The sequence below is a fragment of the Pantherophis guttatus genome, chromosome 1 (genome assembly GCF_059756535.1).
Source record: "Pantherophis guttatus breed Tessera chromosome 1, ASM5975653v1, whole genome shotgun sequence".
Lineage (NCBI taxonomy): Eukaryota > Metazoa > Chordata > Lepidosauria > Squamata > Colubridae > Pantherophis > Pantherophis guttatus.
Window position 1 is genome coordinate 325,250,644 of NC_142063.1, and position 22,334 is coordinate 325,272,977.

General features: G+C 40.7%; 2 protein-coding genes across 2 annotated transcripts in view; both read left to right on the forward strand.

The window, feature by feature from the left end:
* The first annotated feature begins 3,656 nt into the window (after positions 1-3,656).
* LOC132712274 (uncharacterized) lies at positions 3,657-20,934 on the forward strand. The gene is made up of 3 exons (XM_060693146.2): positions 3,657-6,445; positions 15,352-15,396; positions 20,741-20,934. Exons 1-3 carry the CDS (start codon positions 3,868-3,870, stop codon positions 20,800-20,802), a joined length of 2,685 nt encoding a protein of 894 aa, XP_060549129.1. The 5' UTR covers positions 3,657-3,867; the 3' UTR covers positions 20,803-20,934.
* LOC117667572 (septin-4) overlaps positions 20,741-22,334 on the forward strand; it is a 69,333-nt gene continuing 67,739 nt past the window's right edge. The window contains exon 1 of the mRNA XM_087883406.1: positions 20,741-20,869. The gene's annotated coding sequence lies outside the window, so the exon portion shown is untranslated. The remainder of the gene's footprint in view (positions 20,870-22,334) is intronic.

The window sequence follows — 22,334 nt, forward strand, 5'->3', positions numbered from 1 at the left end:
GTATGATTAACTGATTTAATCCGCCGTCAGCCTTAGAAGGAGCCCGAAGCGGGGCATACGGGGTAATTCTTCATGGTATCCTCATAACGACCCTGAAGTAGGCCGGTGCTGGGCAAAATGAACAGATCTCTGATGATGATGATCATGATGATAAATGTATATGCTGCCTGGTGGTGGGACGATCATCTAATGGAATAGGGATAGGGAAGAATAGAATAGAATAGAGAATAGAATAGAATAGAATAGAATAGAATAGGATAGGGATAGGGATAGAATGGAATGGAATGGAATGGAATGGAATGGAATGGAATAGGAATTAGAATAGAATAGGATAAGGATAGAATAGAATAGAATAGAATAGAATAGAATAGAATAGAATAGAATAGAATAGAATAGAATAGAATAGAATAGAATAGAATAGAAATGGAATAGGAATGGAATAGAATAGGAATAGGAATGGAATGGAATGGAATGGAATTTTTTTTTTAAATGAGCCTCATGGTCCAGTGGGGATTTGAACCTTGGCCCCTTTGACCCTTTGATCCCCTTTGGTGCAATTAACATTCCTAGTAGATGGTTTAAGCACCCTTTTATAAATCCATCAAAAGTGCCAGCTGAAGAGAAACTGCCCTGAATTCTCTTTCCAGGGCCAATGCAGGGAAGGTAGGATTCCTGAACAAGCATCCAGAGGTTGCCTTGGGAGGCCCAAATCCCTGACATTTGGGAGGGGTCTCCCTAAGTTGGAATGCCAGCCCTGTGCTAACTTTCCTGGATGGGTTTCATCAAGCTGTTTGGTGATCATAGTTGCCAGGATGGTTATAAACATGTATTGGTTGAATTTATAAAGCTCCCCATCTCATGTGTAGGTTGGTCTAAATGGAGGGATAGAATCAAGAGGCGGTGAAGTTCCAATACCATTTTACAAAGCCTTGGTAAGACCACACTTAGACTATTGCATCCAGTTCCGGTCAGCACAATATAAAACAGATGTTGAGACTCTGGAAAGAGTGCAGAGAAGAGCAACAAGAATGATTGGGGGCTTGGAGGCTAAAACATGAAGAACAGTTACAGGAATTGGGTATGTCTAGTCTAATGAAAAGAAGGACTAGGGGAGGCATGATAGCAGTGTTCCAATATTTGAGAGGCTCCTACAAAGATGAGGGGGTCAAAACTATTTTCCAAAGTACCAAAAGGTAAGACAAGAAACAATGGATGGAAACTAACCAAGGAGTGAAGCACCCTAGTACTAAGGAGAAATTTCCTAATGGTAAGAGCATTCAACCAATAGAAAAGCTTGCCTTCAGAAATTGTGGGTGTTCCATCACTGGGGTCTTTAAAAAAAAGTGGAGAACCATTTATCTGAAATGGTATAGAGTATCCTGCTTGAGCAGAGGGTTGGACTAGAAGACCTCTAAGGTCCCTTCCAACTCTATTATTCTATATTCTATGATCCCATAATTAAAATAGCAGAACAAAAAAGTTGAAACTATTACAGCAAAACTGTTGAAAACAAAAACTACAAATGAAATACATGAGAGAATGCAGTCACAATCTTACACACAATACAGCCATTTTTGTGGGCTCGATATTTCCATGGGGTCCCCAGGGCCAATGGCAAAACCAGGTTATGAGGACCTTCTGGCAGGTCAGTATCATCAGGGCCACTCTCACCTTGGGGAGGAATGTTGCTTCAAAGGGTAAATGCCAGGGCCAACTCCTGGGTCCCATCAGATAAGTAGACGGAATCTATAACACGGGTGTCAAACTCTATTTCATTGAGGACCTCATTAAGTTATGTGTTTGGCCTTGAGGGGGTGGGGGCGTGGCCAGGGTGGACATGGCCAACTTGATGTCACTCGTGTCAGGGGTGCCTGTGGTAGCCCAAGTGCTCTGCCAAAAAAAATGGGCTCCCGAGCTCCGTTTTCGGCTGGGACGGCCTCCTGCAACCCTCTGTCAGCGAACCCTCCCGAGCTCCGTTTTCACTGGCAGAAGGTTGCAGGAGGCTGTCCCAGCCGAAAACGGAGCTTGGGAACCCGTTTTCTCTGGCAGAGGCACCTCGGGCTGATCCTTTGCTCTTTACAGGGCGGCCCTGCAGGCTGGATCTAAGCACCCAATGGGCCAAATCTGGCCCCTGGGCCTTGAGTTTGACACCTCTGCTGTAACATGTGCCTCCTGCCAGATGGGTAGCATAACCAGTGAGAGGCAGTTTCTCAAATAAATGGGCTCCATGTTGTGTAAGATATGAAAGATCCCCAGCACTTTGTATTGAACTGGGAAGCAAACTAGCAGCTAGTGTAGCTTGCTTTCAACTTTTAAAAAGTTGTCTTCAATTTCAGAAAGCTTTTGCAGGGGAGTCAAAGTTCTAAGAATAGCTAGAAAGTGGATTTTAAGTAAAGACCCTCATAAATTAATCCTAACTCCTGGGGTCATTTTCTTGGCAACAGTCAGTAAAGAGATTTGCTGCTACATTCTCTCTGGTTGTTTTTCCATCACCTTAGTCTGGTCTACAGATCTGACATCCTAGCCTCCCATCCAAGCTTGATCCTAACCAGGTTCTGCTTAGCTTAAGATCAGCCAAGATTATCTAGGTGGTGCAATTTACAGTAGGTATGTGGATTCAATCATGTGACATAAGACATTATTTTTTATTCCATGAGCTCTTCAGCTAAAACTTAACAATGTTAGGTACTTCTTTGCTGGTTTCTCTACAAAGGTCGATATCTGCTATTAAGAAGACCTCCAAGGTTCCTTCCAACTCTGTTAATTTGTTATTCCTTAATTTGTTCATTCTTAGATTCAATTTATATGGCCATCCATCTCGACAAATGATTCTCAACAAAAAATACAGTAAAAGCAATTACAATAACCAAACGTTAATGTACGTAGTGATCAAGAATAAATCATACACCATACAGATAGTCCTTGCTTAGCCACCACAATTGGGACTAGCAACTTGGTCATTAAGCAAAGCAGTCGATAAGTGAAATTGTGACTCTGCATATGATCTTACTTCAATTTCCTTCGTTTTACAGAATTTCAAAGGTCATAAACGCAAAGATAGGCCACAAAGTTACTTTTCATCACACTTGTAATTGTGAACAGTTGCGGTACAAGATAGTCACTAAAAAAGCCATTAGCATGTGGTGCCTTTTTGTGCTTCTTATGCTTTAGGGTTTTTTTAAATTATACATTTCACCACCTATTTGAATTTCTCACAAATTTATATACTGCCAATTTCTGATGGACTCAAGGCAATTTACAAGATAAAAAAGTACATATAATAAAACAGGCACGACAAACTATCTAAAAGCCTGCACACCACTAGGCTGAAACACTTGATGAAATAGCCAAATCTGAAGCAATTTATGAATTTGGGGGCATTCGGTATTTTAAGAGGCAATATGTGCTGCAAGGTGAGGACAGCTTCAGAGAAGGCCTATCACAGATGTGGGACCTTGTATGGTAATGGCATCTTATTTCTAAACACTTACAATTTATAAGACGCTTTGGGTATTTTAAAAATATGGATGGGTACGTAATGAAGAAATGAACCAAGTTAAACATTGAAAATTAGAAGTGGCAGAATTGTGTGATCTCGTAGAAAGTTTCCAGTGGGTGTGGAGTAGGTGATGTCATAGTCTTAAGGGAATGACATCATTGCTTTGTGATCTTGCTGGGCTAGTGTAGAACTGATGAAATAAAGGGGCCATATTAGAAGAACCAAGTGGTTTATGAAAGGCAGAAATGGCCCACTGTTGGATGGATAAGGTCAGTGTAAAATTGAAGGAGAATCCAAGGAAAATTGATCAATGTATAATATCAAACGACAAAAGATCACCAACCAGACTGGACTAGCTGGCAAGGGAGATGTCTTACGTTATTCCAGTCAAAGTAGTTTATGATCCATATCAAAGCCCATATTCCCATCATGATAATGAACCTCCAAGGACAGTTTCGCCTCAGCGGGAATGGATCCTTAGTCCACAGTCCCGTCGAAGGAGCAGCCCTCCAATGGCACCTCTCTCTCCGCCAAGAAGTGAGATGGCTAAAACTGCTTCACCCCAGAGAGGAAGTGACATCAACCGGAGCACCTCCCCCCACAGAGGAAGTGAAGCTTCCCAGGGCACAATTCCCCAGAATGTTTATCCTCAAAGAGGAAGGGTAAATGAAGCTCCCCGAAGATCTTATCCCACAGGTTCCTCCTCACGGAGAGGGAGTGAAGTCCCACAGGGTACTGCTAATTTTCAGAAGGGTAGTGAGGCTGCCCAAAGGCTGTCTTCTCCAAGAGGATTGATCCCCACTTCTTCAAGCCCTTCTTCACGGAGAGAGAGTGAGGTTTCCCAGATTTCTTCGTTTCAGCAACCAAATGACCCAGCACAGAAGATTCCTCCTCAGAAAGGAAACAATGCCACCAGGAGTGCCTCACCATACAAAGGGATGGAGGTCCCACCAAATGTCTCACCCCATCGAGGAAGTGACTTCTCTCAGAGTACTTCCTCAAGGCGAGGGAGCCAATTTAACCCGAATGCTTCACCCCAAAGAGAAGCCAACCTTCCACAACAAGGAAAGGCAGCAGTCCGAACCATATCTCCTCAAACTGTCATGGAATCTCGTAGAAAATACTCCATCCATCCTGGCCAGGTTAAAATGACAGCTAGTCGTATGCTTATAGCAATGAAGCACAGCCTGAATTCACAAAGAGAGGAGATGTGCCAGAGACTCCGATCTGCATCAACTGCAGAGAAATCGGAAATGGAGAATAAATACATCCCAGTGTGGAATGACTCCCTCCCACCAATTCCCCGATACGTTGAAAAACCTGCTAACCGCTTAAAGGATGCATGGACTCAAACATCTAAGATGACTTCTCAGTTAGTGGCTGAACAAGGACAGCAATATACATCCCGAACCCCAAAGAAATTAATGGGTAAACATGTTTCCAGTCCAAAAGATAAATGTATTCAAACAGAAACTATTTACCAAGACCCCTTCTTTTCAAAAAAGGAGACCCCTCAATTAGAGATGTGGACTAGAACAACCCAAACCCCACTTCCTGGAGCAGAAGCTAGGTCCAAAGCATCCCCAGTGCCAACTGTCGTCGTGTCTTCTTATTCAGAAATTAAACCAAATTATAAGTGTGCTTTCGATGCAGAACGTGGATCAGATTATATGAGGCCATTCTATCAAGAGATGGACACAGTCCGCAAACATTCTCTCTCTCCAAGGTCTGAGTTACTTCACCGAACTTCTCTCTCCTCAGAGGCTGAGAAGAGAAAGAACTCTCTCCTAACATGGACTGAACCAGTGTGCCAGCATGCTGTACCTACGGAGCTTGATGTGAGGAGGAACCTCCAAACAAGACAGGAATTGACCCAGGAAACCAAAAGGCCTGTCATCCACCCAGAGACCGAGTCTGAGTATCGTTGTCAGCTCCACCAAGAGATGGAGGCCAAGGACTTCACACCTGTTCTTTCTCTTGGAGATGAGTTACTCTCCTGGATCCCAGTTTCTACCTCAAATACGAACATCAAAGAACATTACCCTATTCACAAAGGCTCCCTACGGCAAAAGAAAGAAGTAAGAAGATACCAGGAGAAGAAAGCAGTACCTTACTCAACTCACCAGGAGCCCTTGTGGCCTGAATCTCTACCAAGTGACCAAAATGCACTCCTCCGTAAACCTGCTTTCCATCCAGAGAGTGAATCCGAGTATAGGTGTATGCTGCATCAACAACTGGAAGCAACCCAGAAGCAGTTCTTCACACAAGGAGCTGAGCTCCTGCCTCAGAGGAACTTGCTCACCAGCAGGCCTGAAACCACACCCAAGGTCATACCTGAATTTCACCCAGAGAATCTTGACACCACTTGGCTGGCTGCAGTGAATATTGACAAGGATTTGAAGTGCTCTCTTCAGCCCGATGCAGAAACAAACATCAGAGACTTGCCACACACCAAGGTTGCCAGGACCTGTGGAATCTTACCTCCGCGCTGTCTAGAGAAGTTTGGACCTCAATCACCTTGGTGGTCTTTACTTCAAGCAGACACCAGCCATCTGTTTCCACAGTCGAAGAAGTGCACCAGTCAACCAGCCCCAGACTGGATGGAGACATACAGAAGTTTCTCAGTTCCAGAACCTAGGGAGCATTGCACTGCCCACCTAGCTCCAGACTGGCGAGAGAGACACTTCAGTGGGCCAGCTCAAGAACATTTATTGGACAAGCCAACTATGGAGTCAGAGGCAGTCTCGGATTTCCCATCTGACTGTGTTACAGTCCCAAGGAAAAAGAAGGCAGTGGTGACAATGCGCTCAGAAAAACCACCTACTTCCTTGGCTTCCCAGCGTAGAGGCCAAGGACCAGAACGTGCAATCTACAACAGTGAGGCTGATGACCTCCTCAAGTTACAGAGAGGGAAGTCAGTTGCCAGGTTTAGTGCTTTCTTTGTGGGTATGTTATCGAAGTTTAAACTATGCTTACCCTCCTGTCCCAGAGGCAGCAGAAAGCCTTGCTGCTCCCCAGAGCAGGCAGTTATGGTTCCCTTGTAATGAATCTATGCTGCACTTCTACTCCTGTAGCTTTAATGTGCAACATTATATTGTAAGAGCCATCATTGGTAATTCCCTTGGTTACAGTTCCTACTCTGCCCACCTTAACCACCAATGTGGAAATTCTCTCCAGTTAGCATGCACAACTCTTTTGGATACCTTTGTGTTGCAATGTTAATTTATTTTTTTCATTCTCATTGTACCATCAGTCTGAACTTTTTCATAGTTCCTTGAAACTGTGATGTATTGACCACTAGGTGGTAGCAAAGAAAGTTTTTGTGTCTCATGCCTGCCATCGAGTGGTCATCCATATTAGTGCAGCTACCAGATAATACTGTTGAAGAGCTGGAGTTTGAGAAATGGGGCTAGGCTATGGGGAGCAATGTGAGAACTATAAAGTACCTTAGGGACAAAAAGCAAGGAGTGAAAAGGAGGAAAGAAAATTCCCTGCCAGGCAAGCTTATATAAGGACAAGTCCTTCGGGAGAAGGGCGGTATATAAATTTAAATATTAAATTAAAATTAAAAATTAAAAGGTATACTCTTTCTGTTATAATTCGGTTACATGCATCAAGACAAGAATATAGGCTAGTCGGCCCATTTTAAAGAAGAAAAAAACACCTGGGATTCAGGTGATCCCCATAGCTGAGAGGTGGGAAAACAGGTCAAAGACCAAATAAACAGGGAAGCATCAATTGGTTAATTAGTGCTACACATTTGTGGATGTGGAGCCTATCATTTCAGGCTATCTTCCCCGTGCATATGACTATATCCTAAATTGCCCATGTGCAAGATCTGGAGGTGGGATAAGAGAGAAAGTACTACTAAAGGATCCCTGGGTGTCAGGAGCCAGGAACCAAGTATTAGAAGAAATTCTGGTTCATTCTGAGCTGGGTTTCAAAGAGCACAGGACAATGACTTGAAGTAAAAGTAGAGTTTATTTAACAGCAAAACAGCTTAGCAGTCAAAGATAGCCACGAGTTAAAAGAAAGAGTCGGCTACATTTATAGAAGAACATGTCTTTCTTTTAGGGCATGCATGAACACAGTCTACCCCAGAGAGTGTACTGGGTCCATTAGGGAGGAAATGTGGTTTCTCACTCTGTGGAGTTTTGAAATCCTTGCCCTTTTTTGAGTCCAGGTGTTGACTTTGAGTGATGGGTTTAGAATTGGGGGAAACATTGTGTGTATAAAAAAGTATCATATCTTGAGGGAATTTTCCTTAGTTTTAATTGAATTTTCATTATTTACCAATTTCTTAGCAAAAGACACGCTTAGTCTTGTTTCAGTCTAGATATCAAAATCAGCAGAAAGGCTTAAGTGAACTTTTGTTTGATTGTCCAGCCTAGAACTATTGAACCAACTTAGAACTAAGGAGAAATTTCCTGACAGAACAATTACTCAGTGAAACGACTTGCCTACAGATGATGTGGGTGCTCCAACACTGGAGGCTTTTAGGAAGAGATGGTCTTAAAAGAGATTTTTCTGAAGTGATATAGGGTTTCTTGCCTGAACAGAGGGTTGTACTAGAATAGGGGCCTCCAACCTTGATTTGTGGACTTCAACTCCCAGAATTCCTCAGCCAGCTGGCTGAGGAATTCTGGGAGTTGAAGTCCACAAGTCTTAAAGTTGCCAAGGTTGGAGACCCCTGTACTAGAAGACCTCCAAGATCCCTTCCAACTCTGTTATTCTATTATTCCGTTTGGGATTCACTGTCTGGTCAGGGATGTTCAGGATTAGAGTGGCATGGATGGCAAGGGTGGCATGGAGGTTTTCTTTCTCGCACAAGAATGACACAAGAAGTTACTCTACAGTGGTTTTATTGTTGCATGCCTATATAATCGAATCAAATCGAATTCTTTATTTGGCCAAATGTGATTGGACACACAAGGAATTTGTCTTGGTGCATACGCTCTCGGAGTACACAAAAGAAAAGATACATTTGTCAAGAATCATACGGTACAACACTTAATGATAGTCATAGGAAAACAGTCAATATAAATCTTAAGGATACCAGCAACAAGGTTACACTCATACAGTCATAAGTGGGAGGAGATGGGTGATAGGAACGATGAGAAGATTAATAGTAATGCAGACCTAGTGAATAGTTTGACAGTGTTGAGGGAATTATTTGTTGTAGCAGAGTGATGGCGTTCGGGAAAAATAACTGTTCTTGTGTCTAGTTGTTCTGGTGTGCAGTGCTCTATAGCGTCGTTTTGAGGGTAGGAATTGAAACAATTTATGTCCAAGATAGGAATCAGGCCAGACTAAAACACAAATCTGTGCTATTATATGTGCAATATATCCTGTGCAATATATCCTGTGAAAAGTTAGGGAGGGCCCGCTGTGGGTCTCTTCACGCCAAAGATTCCACTCTGAGCTGCCTCTTTGCTCCTTGGAAAAAGACCCCCTGATGTACTATATTCCACCACACTGGACTGCCTACTTGCGGATGGATATTGAGAGACAGGTACGGTAGTTGTATGTGTGGACATCTCTCTGGAAATAGTTAAAGGGTTGTCCTTATGCCAGAAGGAGGCTCCATGGATTTGTCCTCAGCTTAGCTATAGAGCCCTGTTCAGTAGCACTCTGTTTGGCTCAAAAAACCAGGCCAGAATCCAGCTGATCTCTCCTGAGGCCATTCTGGTCTTTTGAAGAAAAAAGTGAAACTGGTTTTCTGATAGTTTCTCCTTGCAGTTCTGCTTGTGGACAAGAGGTGGCACCCCAATGGCATCTTTGCAAGGACCGCGGCTCAGCAAAAGGCAGGCAGGCAGGCAGTTGCTCACTTTTTCTCCACCAGATCTTGGCCGCTTCAAAGTGATAATTAAGGAGCCGGGCATTTTGTGTGGGAGGGGCAGCAGGAAGTGGCAGGGCGCACAGAAAGAAGAACCTCATGCAGCCCTTTTTGGCACTGAAGCGACTGATGCTTTTTATCCAGGCAATAAATTTATTTTTTTTAAAAACAACAATCCAAAGTTATTTCAGTATTTTTGGTTTCCTAACTCACATGCTGCTATTTCATGGGCACAAACGGTAGAGGAAAATACGTCAAAAACATGCCCGCCTGAATGAAATCTTAAAAGACAATTAAAAGAATATGTTTGACTGAAGAATTTGGGGATGGCCCACCAAAGGGGTAGGTGGATGATTAGCCAAAAGCGAAATAGTTGCATTATTAGCTATGATAATTAAAAGATTATTACTGACGTCGTGGCTCAGTGGCTAAGACGCTAGGCTTGTCGATCGAAAGGTCGGCAGTTCAGTGGTTCGAATCCCTAGTGCCGCGTAACGGGGTGAGCTCCCGTTACTTGTCCTAGCTTCTGCCAACTTAGCAATTCGAAAGCACGTAAAAAATGCAAGTAGAAAAAATAGGGACCACCTCTGGTGGGAAGGTAACAGCGTTCCGTGCGCCTTTGGTTTTCAGTCATGCCGGCCATATGACCACGGAGACGTCTTCGGACAGTGCTGGCTCTTCGGCTTTGAAACGGAGATGAGCACCGCCCCCTAGAGTCAGGAATGACTAGTACATATGTGCAAGGGGAACCTTTACCTTTATCTGGTTTAGAGGCAGTCATCTAGCTCATCTTGTCTGATATCGAAAAAGTTAAGTAAGATTGGACCTTATTAGTATTTGGACAGAGTACTGTTTGTTTGTTTTGTTTTGTTTGTTTTATTTGATTTGTATACTGCCCTACTCCCGAAGGACTCAGGGCGGTGAACAGCCACAAGATAAAAACACATTAGTACAAAAATTAAAACAAAATAAAACCGAATTAAATAATTTGGCTGAAGACCGATTTAAAACACCCCAATAAATTAAAACCAATTTAAAATTTGTATTTTAAAAGGAAAAAAGGGAAAGTGGTTGTAGTCCTTGACTTACAACCACAGTTGAGCCCCAAAATTCTGTTGCTAAGTAAGACATTTGTTAAATGGGTTTTGCCTCATTTCTTATCACAGTTATTAAGGGAATCACTGCAGTTGTTGAGTTAGTAGCACAGTTGTTAAATGAATCTGGATTCCCCATTGACTTTGCTTGTCAGAAGGTCTCAAAAGGGGATCACATGACCCCGCGATCCCGCAATTGTCATAAACGTGAGTCAGTTGCCAAGAATCTCAATTTTGATCACATGACCATGGGGATGCTGTAATGGTCATAAGTGTCAAAAAGGTACTTTTTTCAGTGCCAGTGTAACTTTGAATGGTCACTAAATGAACTTTTGGCAGTTGGCAGTTGACTGGCCTGTATAGATATGGTTTAATTGGGTCTTCATGCCTCAGTTGGATCGTTTCTCTTGTTGGAAGAAATTTCCTTGGTTCATTCGCCAGCTGGGACGCAGTCACCGGCACTGAAAAGAAATTGACACTGAAGCAGGCTGCCAGAAAGTAGAATCCTTTAATTCAGAAAGGCAAGAGGATGTACTGACTCAGCTTAAGCGTCCCTGGCTAGCTAGCAAATTGGGGAGGCAAGCCCATGCCTTTTTATACTTGATTTTCCTTTGAAGCTCCTACAGTTTGATGGGTTTTGATGTGCCTCTAGCTGAAGTGATTGCCTGGGATTTTTGTTTTCCTGGGTTAATGGGTTAATCCTGGTCCTAGGCAGGAAGGAGGTGTTCTAGTGTGCCTCAATGTGCCTTTCTGGGTTATTTTTAGTTTAATCCTGTTTATCTTTATTGCTCTCTTAAATGTTTCCATGGTCAGGCTGTTACTTTGTTCATGGTTTTTTTGGCAGCATGCCCAGACTTTCAATTAGCCTAAGCGGCTGTTCTGAGTTTTCTTTTCAGTTGGTGCCTTAGCTTTGGGGTTTTGATTTTCTTAAAGGGGAAGGGCTGCTTTTAGTTTTTTGGCATTGCTTTAGTGGTTCCTGGCACTGTCCTTTTGGGGTGTTCTTCCCACACTCTGATTTACCCAGGACTCTTTCTATATCTCCACTAATACCTAACCATAGCACAAATGTACCTTGACTGCATCTCTTTCTCTCTTTTATTTTACATGTTCTCATTACATTATGTTCCTCTCATTCCCTGCCCGTGAATAAGACAGGTTTAAGTCATCCTTTAAGTGTACTGGTATTAAAGTATTATTTTACTTATAATTTTAAGTATTCAACGACTGTCTCAAGGTATGTAAAATCTCTCACCTTTTACTTTTGTACACCCATTACCTTGGCAGAAAATCAGGAGACTGGCAGCTGCTAAAACAGAGGCAACAGAGGCAGGACAGGGATCAGCAATGGGGCTGTGGCACATTTCATGCTGGCATCATTTCTGGTTCAAAGATGGCTTGAGAGCACTTTAGCTCAGCAAAGGGGAAAGGCCCTATTACTCATTAATGATTTAAAACACAGTTTCAAAACCTGACCTGGATTTATTTTACTTTTTTTTTTTGCTACCCACAGCAAACAATTGAGTTTGGGGAGAATATAATAAGGGATCCATGTCCCCCAGATCACGAGAACTATAGGTCCTGGCTAGGCCACTTTGGAGTACCTGACTATCGACAAATTGTGCAAAGTCCGGCATTGACCTTTGAGCCAATGGAAATTGCACATCCCCGATTTACAGGTTTAAGGCTATAAGTGTGCAAATTGTACCGTTGGGCACAGCTTCATCAGGTTAGGCAAAGCCTCAGCAGATTCATTTGTTCAACATGCTCAGCTTGTTTAGTATCACTTTGATTCATTTAAAAAAAAAAAAACTTTGTGTGTCGTGCAAACCCAGTGCATTTGGTTGGTTGAGTTAATTCAGCTGCTCAGGAGAAGTAAGTTTTGTGGAAGCAGCCAATTTTTATAAGTGAAAAGCTTCTCCTCTGTCAAAGGCAAACAGAGGCAATCACAAAAATGCATTTCTTGTGAACAATTAAATGCATAATCTTTTGAGCTAAGCTGCACATATTTCCTTGGTGCAGACTGTGAGCAGATCCATATATACAGTTAATGGAAAGTACGCAAAAACATTTCAGCTCCAAAACGGATCTTCTTAGTAGTATATAATTGGAGCCCTTCTTTCAAAAGGAGGCTTGCAGTGAGACCTAGATGGGTAGAGTAGAGGATGCATCAGGACTGGCAAAATTTAGGGATCCTTTTTTACCTAAAGGACTGCCTGAACCAATACAAGTCTGCCCAGGCTTACAACCAGCCAGGGAAGCGCTTTAAAACTGTAGCACTTTAACTCTATAAATAAATTATACTGGGCTGAAAGTACCAGGAAGAAACTCTTTCGGGAGTGGCCCCATATTTACCAAATCCTTTCCTCCAAAAATATAACAGTCCTGCCACTGGAAATAATTAAGGAACTCTACTTTCATTTTAGTCAGATTGTTATTCCTTGCTATTGGCATTTAATGGTTGAATTTTAAGGATTATAAGGTGATTTTAATTCAAGATCATGGAAACTGAAATGGAATGTTGCAGGGAGCCCCTCAAAATCTTGGCCACTTAAAACCTAATTTAATTTTTTTTAATTTTAATGTGAAAATGCTTTGATATTACGGTTAGGCATTCGGTCAGCCAGATGTTTAGACTGGATTTAGCATTTCTGACCGCTTATCGAGTCCTTCCCAGGACTTGGGATAGGCAGATAGGTTGTTTGATGGAGTTAAAAGTATCATTGCAGGATGAAATCTCTTCCAAGTACTGCCTTTTGCAGTAGATTTTGTGATTTTGTCAATGTTGACAGTGCTCGTCGTATTCCAGATGTTTTGGGATTGCATTCAACACACCTATTAACATTGGTACTAACTTTGCCTTCTTTTGCCACAGTTGTTATACTTCTATTTGCAGGTCTTAATACTTTGCGATATTCTCCAGGTTTTTTTTGTTATCTGTTCTGCTCTCTCCATATTGAAATGTCTACTATCCAGACTTTTTTGTTTTTCTTATCAAAAATAGTTAAGTCTATTAAGTCTAATGCTTGTCTCTTTGAATTCTGAAGTCCCAGAGCACTTCTTTCTTGCAGATATTATTATTGTCTTCATTTGGTGTTGACTAGTCCAGTGTTTCTCATACTTGACAATTTTAAGATATGTGGACCTCAACTCCCAGAATTCCTTAGCCAAATTTGAGAAACACTGGATTTAGTCCCTGTAGGGTTTTTATTTTTAGTAATATTTTTGGAAAGTTTTGCCATTGCTAAACTGTCTTTTTTTTTTAAAGTTTTTTTTTATTTTATAGACAAACAAACATACAATACATAATCAATCATTCAGTGTATCATCTGAGTACATCTTTTGTGTCTTCTCACTCCTCCAACCTTTATCATATCTTGATATTATCATTTCATTTATTGTAACATTTCTCCCTCATTTAATACATTTATCTATCCTATATATATATCTTCTCTAACCAATGGTAAAATTGCCCCATATTTTAAAGTATTCCAATTTCTCTCTTTCTTTAATTGTCAATCTATTCATTTCTGCACATTGCTAAACTGTCTTCATGCCTAAAACAGAATTACAACTCATAAGTTGCATTTTTTTTTTTTACCTGGTTCCTTAATTACTATGCCAACCTGGCTCTTCATATTAATTGGTTTTTTTTCCTGTGTGTGTGCCTTTGAGTCAGTGTTTATTTATTTATTGGTTCAATTTATATGCCACCCTTCTCCGGAGACTCAGGGCGGCTTACAATGTGTTAAGCAATAGCCTTCATACTTTTGTATATACCTGCTTAGTAGGGCTTTCGCCCCCCCCCAAAGCGGTGTTCTTTTTTATACAAAGTCAGCTTATTGCCCCCACAATCCGGGTCCTCATTTTACCTACCTCGGAAGGATGGAAGGCTGAATCAACCTTGTATTGACATCTAGTGCAGGAGTCTCCAACCTTGGCAACTTTAAGCCTGGAGGACTTCAACTCCCACTTACCTAGGTTGGAGACCCCTGCTCTAGTGGACTTCCTGGAGGGTTTTTTTTTTTTGCAACATTTTTCAGAGGTTGTTTGCCATTGCCAGGGCTGAGAAAGAGTGACTGACCTAAGGTTACCCAGCTAGCTTTATGATCAAGGTGGAACTAGAACTCACAAATCTCCTGGTTTTTAGGCCAGCATCTTAAACACTACACTAAACTGGTTCTCCATATTAAGTGTACGTATTCATTTAATATCAATAATCAAGTAAATTTGAATAAAATCCAACTTAATTTATAGCGTCTTCCTCTCCTCTTCTTTATCTTGACCCCCACTTACCCCTTTTACTTATTCAAAGGCTTGTTGTGGCCCTAGGTCTCAAAAAAAGGCTTGCCTTGTATTATATCTTATTAATCTTTATGATAGCTATTATTGAGTTTGGGTGATAAACACTGGAAGCCACCAAACACTGAATGTAGAAGGGGACATTTAGAAATCTAGCTTGCAAGCAGAAGCCTATTAAAATGAACAGGATTGGCTCAGAGTCATGAATGTGTGTTCAGCCCATTGATTGCAAAATGAAAAATAGCGTTTTTGCTTGGGCCCTTCCTTCTCTGTGCAGAAAATGTCCTTGACCATTGAATGATGGGGACACATTCCATTTAAATAAATAGGAATACATTCAGTAATACACAACCTTTGTTTGCTAAGGGTCAGATTAGTTCCAAGGCAAGGCTCTTAATGCTAAACCAATAACTTTCAAGTAGGAAAGGTTTGGTAGAGAGGAGAAGGGATCAGCACAAGGTTCTGGTGGGAGGTGGAAATGTAGCAGGTTTTGAACCAGTTCTTAAGGTCAAAATCTGACCAGGATGAGGAGCATAAATGGAAGGGTGAGTAGTTGAGTCCACTCTCTCATTCAGCCACAGCTGCACTGCAGTTCCTAACCATTTTCTTTATCTCTGTTCCAGATGTCTCGGACAAGATGTATACTGACATTCTCTGGTGGCTGAAAGGTGGGTATTTGGAGCTCATAATCTCAACTCTGAAAAGACAAAAGCAGGCCTCCTGTTTTATTTCACTTGTCCTTGGCTCACAGCCTTTACTGAAAGATGCATCTTTTCTGTATTCTTTTCTGTACTTCACAAACATCAAGTGTTGTAAAAACAGGATGATTGAGTAGGCCCTTCACATTTCTAAAGGAAATATTTGATTTCAGGTATTAAGCAATACTTTGTTTTGCTTCTGCTTTTCAGTGTTATACATGGAAAATGATGTTGAATTATTATACCACTCGTAGCTATTGGATTAGGACATTTTGCATTTATATTTTACTGTTTAGGACATAATCCTACGCATACTTAATAGAGAATAAGCCCCACTGACTTTAGCAGATTTGACTCTTGAGTAAGCAATGAACTCACTGCACAGTGAGTCTATTTCAAAGGAAAATGGTTAACCCAATATATCTCCCAAGAGAACTTCATTTTTTTTACAGTGAAAGGGGTTCTAAGGAGTTTCCAAATATGTGGGAAATAATATTTGGGCACAATTCTGTTTATAGTTATGAGAGAGTCACTTCCATTGAACCCAGTAGAGCTTCCAAGGAGACATGTAGAGGATTTCACTGTTAATTACATTTGATTCATATGAATGCAACTCAACAGCAGACATTTCATCTTTTTTTAATTAACATTGCAAAGGTCATTTGCCATTTCTATTTCATATGAGCTGTGGCAAATGTACCTTGAAGTGTGCGTATAACAGCTATGAACAGCTTTGACTGCCTTAAATCAGATCTAGGATGATAACAAGTAAACATGTGATTCATTATCTAAATTAGTGCAATTGGCTAATTCACTCTATTTAAATAAATTTAACTACAGCAAAACTTTAAAGAAGGTCTTTAAGCATTCTAACAGAAAGCAGTTAGGCAAATATGTGTATAGCAAAGTAGTATACAATGATACTTAAATCTGAGTGGATTTTTCTCCACCAGTTCTGATATTCATTATCAAGTTTGCATTGTAAACTTATGTTTTTAAAAAGTAAAGGCTCCCCTCATCTACCCCTTCCAATTTGAGACTGTAGTATTATGCCTTGTATTAGGGCATGCTGTGTAGCTTCAACAGGTAATGAGTACAATATCCCTTATTGTGGAAACCAGCTTTAAAAGAAGTTGCCTTCAGGTGAATAATACTAGTTTTATTGGAATGGTGATAGCATTTGGGCAGGAGAAGGAAGTCTTAAGGTGGGCCCAGTTCAGAGGTGGTATTCAGCAGGTTCTGACCAGTTCTGGAGAACCGGTAGTGGAAATTTTGAGTAGTTCGGGGAACCAGCAAATACCACCTCCGACTGGCCCTGCCCCCATCTATTCTCTGCCTACCAAGCTCCAGCTGATTGGGAGGAAATGGGGATTTTGCAGTAACCTTCCCCTGGAGTGGAGAGGAAATGGAGATTTTACAGTAACCTTCCTCTGCCACGCCCACTAAGCCACACCCACCAAGCCATGCCATGCCATGCCCGCCAAGCCATGCCCACAGAATCTGTAGTTAAAAAAAAATTGAATCCCACCACTGGCTCAGTTAATAGGTTTTAGAAGGTGGAAATAGATAGGATGAACATGAAAATGGATGGAACATGAAGGAAGTCAGGGTTTTCTGTTTCTCTTCTGGATTTTAGGGAAGATAGGGGCTTTTTGTTTACTTTTTTGGAATTGCCCTAAGATGGTTTAATAGTTTTTTTTTTTCTGTGAGTGCCATCTCAAAAAACTATGAGAAATTATGCTGACCACTTTTGGCAGTTTTGGGAATTGCCAAAAAGAGATTCAGGGGATGTCTCCAGCCCTAAGGGAGTTGTGCCACTTTCTGCTTCTGATGGCAAGTTCATCTGATGTTACTAATCAGGAATACGGCAAGTGTCTCACTTCTGAGACTTTAAACTTTGTTTTTGTAGTTTGGGCTAGGTGGTGTCCATCCTGAGATTTTAATCCCTTTCCTGCAAACTGAGGATGAAAGCTGCAACCCAGAAAGCTGACAACCAAATGAAATAGGCAGATCTAATCTCTTTTGCACTCATTCAGAGCAACAGCAGCTGCAACAAAAAAGAAGCTGACATGAGGTCAGTGTGTATTTGTTGAACCTTCCAGGCGTAACCTTCTCTGTCCATTGCAAGGGAGGAAATCTTGATGAGCAGCCCTGCATATGAATCACTCCTCCTCTGTTGTAATGGAGAGAGAAACTGGTATGGAAAGAGAAATTTCAGTTTGGATTGGAGTTTTGCTAGAAGTAGAAAAATTTTGGGTTCAGTTGAATATATTTTTGAGTCAGGTGGAGCATGGTGCTGACTCACAGGGTTGTGCATACTTAAAAATGCTTTGGCCCACCCTGAGTGCAATATCTCTCTCCTGTATATTAACATAGCTTGAATAAATGATGATGATGATGATGGATCATCATTTGGAACACAACACGCCAGCTATCACAGTTGTCAAAAACTGAAGTGTACAATTTATTGATATTGCTGTACCAGGAGACGCCAGAGTCGAAGAAAAAGAACTGGAAAAAATCACGAAATATCGCAATTTGGCCATTGAAACTACGCAATTATGGTTGAAACATGGTACCATGTCCAAGAATTTTACAAAATACATCAGGAAATTGCCGTTTTCTGCAATAACACCAGCGGAACTGCAAAAAACTGTGCTACTCGGAACATCGTACATTTTAAGAAGCTACTTGGTGATACCTAAGATGCTGGCAGCAACCCGTATCAACCATCAGCGCCAGTCAGTGGTATTTGTGATACATTTTTAAATGTTCAGTTGACTGAGTTTCATGTTTAATGAATAAAAGAGATAATATTAAAATAGAAGTATATTGACGATGGCAAACAGAAGTAGAATGGTTGTGGCAAAAGAAGGCAAAGATAGCACCAATAGTAAAAGGTGCCTTGGGTGCAACCCAAAAGCAACTGGAGCACACCTGAACACCATTAACATTGACAAAATCACCACCAGTCAATTGCAGTTATTTGTAACAGTTTATATCTTGGGACAATACCTTTAACACATCAAACAACAACTGCCTATTCAAGTTCCTTGGGAAGGACTCAATAGGTGGATAAAAATACCAAATCCAATATAAAATCTTGCTGACTATGCAACCAATTGAAACAACAACAATAATGATTATTATTATATAATATTATTATATTAATATAATAATAACAAAAACACCCATGAAAAGAAGATAAAGAACAACAAACAAACAAACCCCAAAACACCTGATTAAGAACTATCACCTAGAAACAAGGAAAATTAAGCAAATAATAAATCAGCAAATAACTGCGATAGTCACGAAGATCGGCAGATGCAAAACTCAAATTGCACACTACATGCAGAATCCCCAATTTCGGTGGAATCATAAATATTTCTACCAATCCATCAATACAGAGTCTGCACCCGATAAAGTCAACACCCGATAAAGAGGAAACAATGTAGTTCTGGATGCAGCTATGAGACAGCCAAAAGAAATACAACAAGAATGCAGCTTGGACAAAGGAGGTGGGTAAAATTTAAAAAAAAAAGAACTTGTAATAACAGCAGAAAGGGTGGAGAAAAGGACAAGGAAGATCAAGAATTAGTTATACCAGGTGAAGATGAACTGCATGATTTTTGGTTGAAACATTTGACTGATCTACACCCACTCGTTTTCAAGCAGTTTAACAACATACTGCAAGGAGGTAAAATTGAAGATTGGTTAACATCTGGCAAAACCTCCCTGATAATGAAAGGTCCAACAAAAGGGGCAGTACCCGGCAACCACAGGCCAATTACCTTGCTAACCAACTAACTTTCAAATTGGCATGGTAGATGATGCAGTCCGACAGCATCTAGTTGAAAACAAGCTTTTTCCACCTGAGCAGAAAGGAAACTGCCCAAACAGCAGGGGAACAAAAGATCAGTTCGTAAATGACAAAATTATTTTGGAAAACTGTAAGAGAAGGAAGAGCAACTTGAACGTAGCTTGGATTGATTACAAGAAGACATCTGACTCCCTGCCACATGCTAAGAGCAGGAAAGTGTTACAGGGGTTGTGTTATAGAAAGTTGAAGGGGAAAAAAAAACAGAAGGGTTAATTCTGGCTGCACAAGGCCAAGCCTTAAGAACAAATGCATACAAAGTCAGAATTGAGAAGACAGCAACAGACAGCAAGTACTGCTCTGCAAAGAAGCTGAAGAAATAATTGACCACTTTGTTAGCTGCTGCAAGAAGATACATAGACTGGCTACCAAAAAAAAAAGCATGACACAGTAGTAACAATCCTGCTTTGGAATAATTGCAAGAAATGCCGTTTGTCTGCAAGCAAGGACTGATGAGACCACAAAATATAAAAGTAATAGAAAATGAAGAAGCTAAAGTGTTCTGGGACTTTAGAATTCAAAAAGTCAAGCACCTGTCATGTAATGTCCTAGAGACTTAACAACTGTCAATAAGAAAGAGAAAAATATCTGGACAGTGGACATGGCAGTACCTGACAGCAGAAGAGAAAGAACTGGAGAAAATCACAAAGTAATTAAGACCTGAAAATAGAGATATTAACAATTGTGGCAAAAGAAAGCAAAAATAGTATCAATATTAATTGATACTTCGGTGCAATTCCAAAATATCTGGAGCACCACTTGAATACCATCGGCATTGACAAAATCACCATCAGCCAATTGCAAAAGGCAGCTTTACTTGGAACAGCTTACATCCTGCAGTGATATATTTAACACATCAAACAACAACATCTATCTATCCCAGGTCCTTGGGAAGTATTTGATAGGTATATAAAAATGCCAAATCCAATCTAAACATCTGGCTGATGGTGTGACCAACAGTAATAATAATGGTTAGGACATGAATCACTAAGTTTCCACCAGTTTTAGACTTTGAATCAAACTGTAGATTACCTTCACATAGTGCTGCGGGCTATGGGTATAGCCAGTGGGCAATGATGTTACCAGAATGGTTGGCCCTAACTTTGGGGGGCAATTATTTTGTCCTTTGCCAGTTTAAGGGGCCAAAGTTAAAGGCCCTTTTCTTGGTTGAAATGATTGCCCAATTAGCTTTTCTTCCAGTTCTAAATTCCCCAGTTTGGTAATTTTGGTTCTACCTTCTCAGAAAACAGGGGTCCCTGACTTTCCCTCCTGCTCCAGGTTGCCCATTACTAATTGTTTATGTCTTCAGTTTGATGATGCTGTAACTATAAGCATCTAATATAGACCTTTCTCTTTCTGTCTAATCCTTTATTATCTTCTGATCGCTTTTCCTTTCAATTTTGGAAATGATGACTCCTTGGAATTTCCTCCCTCCAGATGAAGAGGTAAGAGAGAGAGAGAGAGAAATTATCCATGTAATGAGCTCTTCACTACTGTAACATTTTGGGAGATTTACAAACCCAGCTGGATTTGGTTTCACCCCTATTCTATCCCCACTTCTGTTTGGTAAGGACTGTTCTTGCCTCAAGTTTCTGGAATAGATAAAGTGTGTCTTATGTTTTGGGAAGAGATACAATGTTAGATGCCCTTTGTTTTCAATGATAATGTGTAATAGGTTGCATTAGCTAGACAATATTAACAAGAGAAAAAAATAGTTCAAGCAAATATTCAAGTCTGAAAAATGTGCACATTTATTTTAAACATACAGGTGGGTTGATAATTTCTGCTATAGAAGATCAATAATTTTGAATAGACCACAACCGGCTGGAATGCTAAGTCAAACCCAACAAAATAACATTTTATATGTAAAGTTGCGCATTTGAGTATCCCATATGCTCTTCTTCACCATATTTTTCTACCTCTCTGGATCTGATTTATGTGCAGAGTGCAAGTGTGCTCCCAAAGCCACCCAGATATTGACACCAAGTTGTAATTTATTGTGAATAAAAAGCAAGAAAAAAAACACCCTTTAATATATTAGCTAAAAATCATAATTTTGACTTCAGTAAGTTGTTTATTATAATTTTTGCCTACTTCTTAGGATGTGACCCCAGCATCCACCTGTAGTTTACTGAAAAGTTGTATATTTCCAAATTATGGAGCAATCTCATAAGATAACAGTGTTCTTCCTGTAGGTGGCAACATTAAATTAGCAATCAGCCAGCCATTCTGCAACCTTACGAGAGAGTTCACCAGTACAATAAAACTGTTTTTCAGCCAGGAGAAGTCAGTACAGCCTCTGTCCTAAATTGGGTGGAACAAGCAGTTTCAAGAAGCAAAATGCTGGGAGGGATTAATGAAAACACCTGCTGGTTTTTGTAGAATGCAAGTTTATTTAGGCCTTCAGTTAGCCAAAGTGTTTCTTCCTCAGATTTTGAAACATTTGACAAGGCTTCCTCAAATATTCACCTCAGGTCCGGGTGGGTAACCATGGCCCTTTTATGACTTGTGGACTTCAACGCCCAGAATTCTTGGCTGGCTCAGGAATTCTGGGAGTTGAAGTCCACAAGTCATAAAAGGACCATGCTTACCCACCCCTGACCTCAGGTAAGAATTCTCCATTGTAAAATCTAAAAGTTTGTTGTGAACCAGAGTTTTTGGTCAGCTAAGTTTCAAGAAGCATCTTTGGATATCTTTTTGTCTTGGTGTTTGGAGAAAGTTTATATAAAAGCCCATATCAATAGATAGCTAAGGTTTATAGGAATTGTAAACCAAATCTAAAAGGCAATAAGTTTAATTCATTGGTATGAACATAATACATGGTTAATAGACTAGTAAAATGTGCAACCCTCCCAAACTTCAACAAAAAAGGATGATCACACTAATTTTCTATCAATGTCCTAGCTGTGTGGTCCAGTGGTGGGTTGCTCCCAGTTCTGTCCAGTTCTATAGAACTGGTAGTAAAACTGGCAGGAGGCTCCGCCCACCTGCCATGGCATCATCATAAGTGATCTGCGCATGCGCGCTTCCA